Source organism: Prunus mume, linkage group LG5, assembly GCF_029339155.1.
Source record: "Prunus mume cultivar Tortuosa linkage group LG5, ASM2933915v1, whole genome shotgun sequence".
Taxonomy (NCBI): Eukaryota; Viridiplantae; Streptophyta; class Magnoliopsida; order Rosales; family Rosaceae; genus Prunus; species Prunus mume.
In genome coordinates this window covers 24,993,284-25,004,321 of record NC_142702.1, presented here as the reverse complement: position 1 = coordinate 25,004,321, position 11,038 = coordinate 24,993,284, and the positions used below count along the sequence as shown (strand labels likewise).

General features: G+C 36.0%; 1 protein-coding gene across 1 annotated transcript; it reads right to left on the bottom strand.

Moving 5' to 3' along the window:
* Window positions 1-1,044: 1,044 nt before the first annotated feature.
* LOC103344188 (cyclic nucleotide-gated ion channel 1-like) lies at window positions 1,045-8,419 on the bottom strand. Its single transcript, XM_089052433.1, has 8 exons — window positions 8,264-8,419; window positions 5,264-5,779; window positions 4,893-5,117; window positions 4,056-4,342; window positions 3,795-3,906; window positions 3,358-3,636; window positions 1,583-2,973; window positions 1,045-1,459 (listed from the first exon to the last, which is right to left on the bottom strand). Exons 1-7 carry the CDS (start codon window positions 8,417-8,419, stop codon window positions 1,600-1,602), a joined length of 2,949 nt encoding a protein of 982 aa, XP_088908559.1. The 3' UTR covers window positions 1,045-1,459; window positions 1,583-1,599.
* Window positions 8,420-11,038: the final 2,619 nt, after the last annotated feature.

Genomic DNA, 11,038 nt, shown 5'->3' with positions numbered 1-11,038 from the left:
AATCCCTCTAGCTCCACGGTTAGTTGTTCCATGGAAGGCCTTGCCTTCCTTTGTAACCCCAAACATCTCTTTGCCAGATCCGCCACCTTTTTGGCCCAAGCGACCCTCTTCCACTGAAGTTCCAAATAAGGTTGCTAGGTTCACAGCACTAGTCCCAGGAGGAGAAACTGGCTTTTGAGGCTTTTGACTTGTTAGTAGCTCCGCTAGGAAAACTCCAAAGCTATAGACGTCACTCTTTTCTACTAGTCTGTCATGTCGAAAATGAGGGTCAAAGTATTCTTCCTTCGAAATTGAGCTAAATATTCTGAGCTCAAGTAAGGTTCATTGAACAATCGTGACTGTCCAATGACAGAACTTTGCCGTGTAATGATCATCCAATAGTATATATTTCGTCGACAAACATTGGTGTATGATCGGCGCTGGAGTGAATGAGTGCAAATAAACTAGTGCTCTAGCTGTTTCTGACGCTATCTTGAGTCGTAACTCCAATAAAAGTAGTATTGTAGTTGGTTTTAGTTTATGAGGGGGATTTCTCTCCCAAACACACACAACTATAGTGCTGTGAGGATTTGAACATGAGATATTTATTCTGCAAGTTAAAGGTTATTATTCACACACACACAATTACGATGTTATGAGAATTTGAACATGAGACTCTAGTCTGCAAGTTAATGTTAATTTTCACTAGGTTAGACCCGATTGGCATAAAGTCAAATTCTCTTTTATGATGTAGCTGAATGCGTAAAATTGCTGTAGTGAAAGCAAGTCGAACGGTTTCGTCCAAAAAAAGAAAAGAAAAAGAGAGCAAGTCGAACGGAGGCTCCATCATGGGGCTGCAACAGTTAGAAACTGAAGCCACCAAACCATCCCCCAATGGACCCTTTTTGGGGTCTAAAGCTTGAAGCCCAACCACAGTGTCTTAAATGTATGGATGTGGTTGGTTGCAGCCCATAACCCAAGCGGGCCTCACGAGAAAGCCTAGAGCCCACGTGAAGCAAAGACTTGTCCCATTCACTGGTAGGGGAAGGATGCGCGGGTGTTATTGTTATTGATATCAACGGCTATGATATCACAAGAAAGCCTAGCATACTCTTCAGTTTAGTTTCTGTTTAAACTCAATTATTCATTTTGTTTTTTGTTTTTTGTTTTTTGTTTTTTGTTTTTTTTAATGTGCAGTCGATTCAGATCACCGGAGAGCGGGGAAAAAGCAGAAGCCCCTCCCCACAGGATCGCAGATCTGATTACAGTAGGAGTCCTATTGACGATGTTGAAGGGTACAAAAATGGGGATAGGAGGCATAGAAGCCGTGCTGAAGAAAACGGTCACAGCCGCAGCCGCAGCCGCGGCTAGCAATTTGGATTTCTGTGGGGGCAATAGGTAATTTATGATTCGGATCCAGCATTGTCAACTTCTTCACCAACGCGTACAGGACACTAGTAGTGAGTTGATTAATACAATCCTTACAGTCAAGAGGAAAAGATTAACAGGAACTAATTAGAATAGAAGCACGAATATAAACAGAGAATTATTCACTAATTAGATTAATAAAGCATCTGCAAACAACACTAATTAGAGTATGTACCTTGCTTGCTTGTTTATTTATTTATTTATATTTTTTATTATTGTTGTTTCCGGTTGCAAAGAGGTTGGCTTGTTTGAGAAACTGGGTTCTCCCCTTTGATACTCTGCCATAAACTTGCGCAATCCCTCAAGCTCCAGGGCTACTTGCTCCATGGAAGGCCTTTCCTCCCTTTTTGAGATTAAACATCTTTTTGCCAGATCCGCCACCTTTTTGGCCGTCTTAGAAGTTGCTTCATTGACTATTATTTTACCATCCAGAATTTGATTCAAGCGACCCTCTTCCATTGAGGATAGAAGAGAGGTTGCCAGGGGTGGCTCTTCCCCTTCGCTGTTAGGAGAAGCTGGCTTTTGACTTGTTAGTAGCTCCGCTAGGATAACTCCAAAGCTATAGACGTCACTCTTTTCTGCTCTGTCTCCTTGAAAATTAGGATCAAAGTATCCTTTGTTTGAAAACTTTGAATCACTGAATCCCCACAATTTTGTTTGCGACTCTCCAATGGCAGACAACTTTGCGGTGTAATGATCATTCAATAGTATATGTCTTGTCGACAAACGTAGGTGTATGATTGGCGGAGTGAGTGAGTGTAAGTAAGCTAGTGCTCCAGCTGTTTCTGACGCTATCTTGAGTCGTAACTCCAATGAAAGTAGAGCAGTTGGTGACGATGATGATCCTTCAGAGCTGCCTGCTGCTTCTTCTTTATGAATGTGCTCAAAAAGTGTGCCATTGGGAATGTACTCAAAAACCAGTGCTTGTAGAAATTTTTCCACACAAGCACCTAAGAACATCACCACATTTCTGTGGTTGGTCTGAGAAGCAACAGCCGCCTCAATAGCTACATCTACATACGTATGTCTGTACTTCTTTACCGCAACCACTGTTTTATGATCATCTGGCAGTATCCCTTCGTAAAAGTTTGCATCCTTGTCCCTACGAATGAGTCTACTGTAATGGTAGTAGTCTGTTGCCTTCTCAATTTCTTTTGCACTAAATGTTCTAGGCATCATCCCAACGAAATAGTCCATTTCATTGACCATTATCGTTGCTTTCAAGTCGCTAGCCGTGAGAACAAGGGCTTCAACATGACCTATTGCCTTAGCAGACTCGGTTGCCAAGGTTAATACTTCCCAAGAATGTAAGATCGATAATGGCCAAAGTAGAAGTTCTTCTCCACATACTTCTCCTGCACCTCGAGGTCGTTGCTGCAAATTATCATTAGAAGAAGAAGAACCATCTCTCTTTTCAATGGATACAAATCCGTCCACAATGAATAGCATCATTTTAAGTGGTTCACCCTTTTCAAAAATGATAGAATTGTCGTCAAACTCCCTGGGCTCCAGACAAAGACAAATTCTTCTCAACACACGTTCATCCATGTTTTGCAACATCGGCCCCTAGAAATAGAATGAATTAATAAATACATACATCTTATGTTAGAAGAATATTGTTAGCCGCATCGCTCTAGATCTGAGTCTCATGTGATCTTGGTGTTTTGTGAGATTCATATATGGCAATTGGCAATGGCATGGATGTTCCTTAATTTTCATGCTTCTCATCTACAAGCATATATATATATAACCTTTTAATTAATTATTTAATTATACTAATTTAACCTAAGGATGTGTTGTATTATATACTAAGATTGATTGTACTAATCAATCTGTTAGTTTTTGTATAACACTGCTTAAGTAAACAAGTTATTATTAAATGCTTATTTGGATATATATGGAAAGGCGGCTGGTAATTATCAGAGTCATGGGTTTGGAGGAACTTATTACCTGCTTCAACCGAGTCATAGGCATCCAACTTCTAATTTGGCTCTGAGGATCCAAGGGAAGAATAGAGAGGATATAGTCCAAACCAGCATCCCTGTTTTCTTCAAGTTCTTGTTGTACCTTCTCCATGATCTTCAACTTCATATCCTTATGCAACCTTTTGGGGATGCCATTTGCAGATATCCACAACTCCGTCTCTTTATCTTTCTCTTTCATCTTTCGTTCCACTTTCAACTTGTGTCTATGCGCCTCTATTCTTTGAGTATCCAACTGCATGTATGTCTATATATGCCAACACAATTAAGTAGATCAGTCATTAACTAGGAATTAGTTATTTATCTTTCCCAATCAAAAACCAACCCAAGCTTTTAGAAAGAAAAAAAAAGCCAACAATATGCATGTAGAATATCAGACCCAAAAAAGTAAAGAGAGTAAAAAACCTGCAAATTTCCAATGAGATATAAGAATAAAAGCAATCCAATTATAGAGATGAACGCTGCAAAGAGGTTCTCCCATCCATCCACGCTAGGCTCAAGATTTGAACCAAGAGAACTGCAAAAATGAAATGGTGAAATATATTAGATACAAAAGTGAACTTTTCTTTAGGTCTGGATGTGTGTGATTGAATTTATATTACTCTCCAACAAATTAAGCAAATCGATTTCCGACTGAACAAAATGACACAAAAAAAATATACAAACCTCAAATTTCGCAGTCCCCACCAAAAACAATTGGAGAACTTTTGAAAATAATTTGTTGATCCCATTATACCAGATTGAATGACCGTAATATATATACCAAAATCAAAGAGCGTTGTATTCACCGGACTTAGAGGGCATAAATCATTTAGAAATGTAATATTTCTATCTGTGTGGTGATCATGACATCCAAAAGTACTGGTGTTACATCCATTTGTTTTGCGACATGCATTATGCCAACAAGTGGCCATACGTTGAACAGCGAAAAAGTACCATACGGCACCAAGTACCTAAAGAATATCAAGTTAATTAATCAGAATTATGGAAATATAAAAATTAAAAATTTAAGTTCACTCGGGTAAGGAAATTAAATAACATTTATCTTTAAACATAGATGTAAGGGTTTCTACCCAAAGTGGTACATAATATTTACACCTAAGACTAGAGTTTGAATCCTCCCCTGTAACAAAAAGAAATGGAAAACATACCTAACTTGAAAGAACTTAATGTTATGATACATTCTTGTTTTTGCAAATATAAGTGAAGAATACGTGCCTACTTTATTAAAATATCGACCCCATGTAACCATGTTCATCAGACTTAGCAAGAATTCCAACCAAACCATGCCACATTATCCTCCTTTTATTTGTCTAACCAAATGAATTTAATTCATGTATGTTGATTTCATTTATTGACATGGCATGACCACATTAGTTGCCACAGCAGGTGGTCATCTAATATGGTTAGTTTTGTGTGTTCAAATAGTATTACTGTTTATCTAATGCAAGGAAGCAATTGTTATGAAATTAAAATAAATTATGATAAAATTTTGAAACTTACATGACTAGAAAGGATGTACATAAAGAAATTCAAGACACCTTTAATCCATTTGGTAGTATCTCCAGTCTCTTTTTTAGGAGTCCTTTTAAGTTCCTTACATGATAAGTAGAAGCGAAGAACTCGTGGCACATATTGTAATAAAACAAAAAGGTTCATGATAACCATCCTTATTGCCATCAAAGATCTCAAGTCGCTCATTTCTGAAAAGATAATGAGAATTGCTACCTGGACAACATACATCAATAGTACAATCAATTAAAATCAAATTATCACGATTAAAATGGTGAATCATAAATTAAGATATTCAGTTGTCTTTCGAGGAAAACATAAAAGAGAGATTATACGTAAAACAAACGATTAGTTTCTCTTACTTGTGGAAGCGGAAGAATAGCCAAAATGTCAATTAGGATATTGTATGACCCCCACATTGTCTTGATTATTGTTGGCACAAAAAATTTCCTCCAATATATTTTTTTCAAGCGATAATTTCTACGATGATATTCATGCATGAAACTCGAATACTTGTCAGATGTATAAATTTGAAAAATAATATCAAATATAAAGAAAAGATCAGTGAGTGATCTTAAAAGAAGAGCCGCAATCTTCAAGTTTCTGTCAGACAGCATGCACTTGATATCATCTTTCATCATAGGAATGTAGAGAAACAATGGATCCAGCACAACAGCAAATAGACATGATGCTAAAAATATCCTCTTCCACTTTTGAAAGAAAGACTCTACTTTTGGTGATGGCCATTTTTCACTTGATTCATCTTCATCTTTCATGATTGATTTTGCCATTGTTGCCTCTGAATTTGAATGACGATTACTGTAGAAAATAAAAAATAAAAACAACAAATTAGTGTAAAATTGGGAAACTCTTGTAGACTAAGCTCATTTGACACGAAACAAGCAGTTAGTTAATTGTATAAAGGAGACCGAAAAATTGAGTTCCCCCCCAAAACAACATATATATCTCAAGTCACCGCAGATATACAAGTCCTGTGTTTCATACCACATTTATTTTAAAGGGAACACGAAAATGCATATAAATAGTTTTGAAGTTAAAGAAACCAAACCGTGCAGTAGCTCTCTCTTCCGGCATCTCCACAACTAAACTTATATCGGGGTTGGCCACCATAACTCCCAACTTCGGGATACAGAAATTATGCGTATGGGATCTACAAAACACATAAATCATAGGAGGAGTAAGAAAGGGGGGAATTTGGACAAGGCTGAGAGTGGCAGAATCTAAAGTTCAGAATTGACATATCCGACAAAAAAGAAAAAGAAAAAGACAATAAATTGAATTGACCTATCTAGTCTTGTCCCCAAGTCTTTTTCTAATATTTTCTTTATTCTCACTAACCAGACGAGTTGAACCAAAACAAAAAAAACAAAAACAAAAACAAAAAAAATCTGATTTTTCCTTTCTCCTGTTGTACACTTATACTCTTTACTCCTGTACGTTATAGAAAAAATATTAAAAAAATAAAATAGAGTGTAAGTGGATAAAAAAAAAGTGGAAAAATCATCACTCCAAAAAATGTTAACTTAAAAACTCTTCATAATTGTCAAATGACTAGGGACAGACCCAGAATTTCAAAATAGGGTGGACTAAATTTACTTAACATACAAACCTACTAAAAATATAGAAAACTCAACTGTATAAGTGAATCATTTATAACCAAAAAAAAAAAAAAAACCTAACTATGACTATGAGTGAAACATTCACATCAATTGAACAAAAAACTTCATTACCTATGAGTTAAGAAATTTTTTTTGGGATAAGCCCAATGCATGTTTAACCTAGAAATTGAATTGGGGTTTCAGCTTTGGCATCCATAATACCAAAATAAGAAGGAAAAAAAAAACTTGAGTGGGTTGTTTGGCAGAAGAGAGAGAATATGTTAGAAAATGATATAATTGAGTTTTGCTTTTAAAAATATATTTTAACTTGAGTGGGTTGTTTGGTAGAAGAGAGAAAAATAGGTTAGAAAATGGTATAATTGAGTTTTGCTTTGAAAAAAATATTTTGACTTTATTAGAAAAGCTACTTTTGCGCTTTCACTTACTAGAAACAAGAGGAGGATATATATATATATATATATATATAAGTACAAGTTGAATTTTTCTACAAGAAAAGTAATTGGTTAATTATAAAGAATCTTAATTGGGTAATTATTCTAATTAGGTAACGTGAATTACACCCGGAAATCAGAGATTACGGGATCCCTAAATTATAGCTCACACCAACACTCCCCTTCAAATTGGTGCATAGATATATCCTATGCCCAACTTATCAAGTGAGTCCTGAAGAACCTTTGCTGACACCGCAAGCATTAAGACATCTTCTAACTTTACAAATGGTATATTGATTAGCTTATCTACCAGCTTCTCCTTGATATAATGCCTATCCACTTCAATATGTTAGTTCTGTCATGTTGAACTGAATTATTTGCTATCTTTCTTGTAGCTTGGTTGTCACAGTATAGCTTCATGACTTCATTTGGGAGAAAACCAATTTCGGACAAGAGTATCCTTAGTGAAAGAAGCTCACAAATTCCTTGTGCTATTCCCCTATATTTTGCCTTAGTTGAAGATTGAGTCACTACATTATGCTTCTTACTTCACCATGTAACCTCCTAATGAAAGTGAAGTAACCTCATGAAGAACGTCTATATGTTATATTGCCTGCCTAATCTGCATCTATACAACCCTTGACATCCAAATGTCCCAATGTTCTGAATATCAAGCCTTAGTATGGAGCTTTCTTCAAATAACTCAAAATCCTCATAAATGCCGCTAAGTGATCCTTACTAGGAGAATGCATGAACTGGCTAACAACACTAACAACACTAACAACATATGTGATATCTGGTCCAGTGTGCGACATATAAATTAGTCTTCCCACTAACCTCTGAAGTCTCTTTCCTTGTTGGTTGGCACTTAATTAGGATAGATTGCTAGGTGATGATTTTGCCCAATAAGAGTTTTGGCTGGTGCACCCTAACATACCAGTTTTTGTCAACAAGTCTAGAACATACTTATTTTGTGAGAGACAAATACTAGTAGCAGAGCAAGTTACTTCGATCCCAAAAAATACTTCAAAGCCCCCAAGTCCTCCATCTCAAACTCTGAGGCTAAGTACTTATGTAATGTACCCATTTCAACAACATCATCACCACTAACTACTATATCATCAATATAGATTATCAATAAATTAATCTTACCATCCATACGTTTGATAAATAGGGTATGATTCGAGTTACCTTGATGATATCCACACTTCTTCATTGTTTCAATGAATTGCCCAAACTATGCTCGCGGAGACGACTTCAATCCATAAAGGGCCTTTCAAAGCCTACACACATTTCCACTGTTATTAGACAACCCATAACCAGGTGGTATGTCCATGTACACTTTTTCTTCTAGATCTCCATGCGGAAAAGCATTTTTCACATTGAATTGCTTAAGAGGCCAATCCAAATTAGCTGCTAAGGACAAAAGAACTCGCGTCGTATTCATTTTTGCCACTGGTGCAAACGTATCCTGATAATCAAATCCAAACGTCTGTGTATACCCTTTGGCCACAAGTCTTGCTTTATATCTGTCTATTGTGCCATTAGCGTTGTGCTTAACTATGTACACCCATCGACATCTAACAAGTTTCTTTCCCTTAGGTTGCTGAACTATCTCTCATGTTCCATTCTTCTGTAAGGCTTCCATCTCCATATTCATTGCTTCCATCCATTTTGGATATTGCAAAGCTTCTTTTACTGTATTCTCTCCTTGAAGTAAGTGCAATGCGTGTTTTCTGTTTCCTTAGGGGTTGGAAGGGGAAAATAAAAACTAGTAGCATGGGATTTGGAAATCATTACAGCAGAGGATTCATTCTTTCTATCCTTTTTTAGCATCGTCTCTCGGCGTTGGGCCTCTTTACAAACAAAAGCAAACGACTCCTCCAATTTTGACAATGGACTCAACCTCAACAAATCTTCTCTAATTTTTTTCAAACTCATCATCTAGACTTACAAGAAAATCATAAATACGGTCTTTCTATATTTCAGCCTATGGAATCTTCACATCATCAGGGCACTTCATGTTGATTGGACAACGACAGTCTAGTTTCAATCAAATTCTCTTAAGCTCAGCAAAGTAGGATGCAATATCACGACCTCCTTGAGTAATATAGGTTGTTTTACATCATAATTCATAAATTTGCAACTCATCTGATGCGTGGGCTGTACTTTCCTAGACATATTTAGCTGTTGGTGGATCTAAGCACAATTCTACCAAATCAGGTTCCATAGTTTTTATCAACCATCCTTTAACAATAGAGTCCTCAATACACTATGGATCAAAGCCCGAAGCGTCTTCCTCCGCTTTAGCCACATTCCCTATTAGATAACCTTTTTTTCCCAAGCCCGACACATGAAACAACATCATCTTCGACCAAGTTTTATAGTTCTTTCCATTCTTGGGCCAACAGAAATATCATTGCGAACTGTAACAATTGATTGCTCCATATCAAGATTTTTGCGGGTTTCTAAAGCACTGGATTTTGCGGCTGCTGTGGGGGTGTCTAGGGTACTTCGAAAGGTATGGAGGAGAGAGAACAAGTTTGGATATATATATAAGTACAAGTTGACTTTCCTTACAAGAAAAAGTAATTAGCTAATTACAAGGAATCCTAACTAGGTAATTATTATAATTAGGTAACGTTTGAATTACATCAGAAAATCAGGAATCACAGGATCCTTACATTATGGCTCACGCTAACAAGTAGCTCCGCTAGAACAACTCCAATGCCATAGACGTCAAGCTTTTTCTATTAGTGTCTTTAAATCAGGGTCGAAGCGGATTAACTTTAGTCACATCCTAGAAGCACAAAACTAAGTTATAGGCTTTCATTTTGAAATCAATTAGTCACATTATTTTGGAGAATTACCCATTAGTAATTTGGATCTAAAAACAACTTGCCATCAGAACAGTTATAAGGGCTACTGTGCACAAAAAACATTTCTTTATCTTTGTGCATTGCAATCTCAAACCAAACATTTCTTTACTAGAAAAACTACTTTTGTTTGGGGTGCATAGATGGGAGGATTGGAGGAAAGTTTTTAAGTATTTTAAGTTGATTTAAATTTTAGTTATTAAATTTTTTAATTATTTTTAATTTTTAAGGTGATAATAAAGTCATATGATAAATTGGATGGTGTTAAAGTCAGATGACAAATTATAGATTTAAAAAAATTAAAGTGACATTTCTCTTAAATTTTTCTTTTAAGATGATAGATTGAAACTGATATATAAGTTCATGCTACATTTCTACAAAAATTCCTAAAATTAATATAATAGTCCATTGTATCATTAAGTATCGAGGGAGACAAAAAGTAGTTTAATAATCAATGTAATATCCTCACAGAAATGTGATACATTTGCATGTAATTGGATACTTGGTCGATCGTAGACAGAAATGTGATACATTTGCATGTAATTGGATACTTGGTCGATCGTAGTCAGATTGTTGTCCTCAAATCAACAAAACAGAGCAAAATGACCTTATTCAGCTTCCTCTTCCTGCAATTAATGAACTACAAATGACTGAAGTATCTATATTATCGACGATATTTCGTTGATAATATCATTTTTTGAAGAAATAATATCTTAATACTTATTCAATTAGTTATAGTCAATATATCGATATTTTAGGGATAATATCCTTCACGCCCATGAAGTATTTGAGCAATTTATAATATCGCGATATGAAACCGAAAGTATTTGAGCAATTTATAATATCCTCCATCCCTTTCCTCTCCGTTTCATCCCCGATGTCAGATCTGCATTTCAGTCTCAATCTCCACCGTAACTTACGCATGAGGATTTTCTTTTCAGACTTCTTTTTGAGGTCATCGGCAGGCAAACTAGATATGTTCTGAGTATTTTATTGTTTTGGTCTTCATTCGTGTTGTAAGGATGACTTGGTCTTGGTAACGATGAAACTTTGGCTCTCGTCGACTGACTCTAGTGCAAGAGTTGTTGAACTGACCTGGTATTAAACTAAATTTGCTTTAGTTGGTGACAAGTAAATTATTAGAAAAAGACTTGCTTTAGTTGGTGACAAGCAAGTCTTTTTCTAATAAT

Bases quoted from the DNA above. Each gene is read 5' to 3' on its own strand.
- LOC103344188 (XM_089052433.1), bottom strand. From the start codon at position 8,419: ATGAATACGACGCGAGTTCTTTTGTCCTTAGCAGCTAATTTGGATTGG. The intron at 5,118-5,263 runs GTAAGAGAAACT...TATGTTGTCCAG, and splicing joins CTATTCTTCCGCTTCCACAA to GTAGCAATTCTCATTATCTT. The intron at 4,343-4,892 runs GTAAGTTTCAAA...GATATTCTTTAG, and splicing joins TGTACATCCTTTCTAGTCAT to GTACTTGGTGCCGTATGGTA.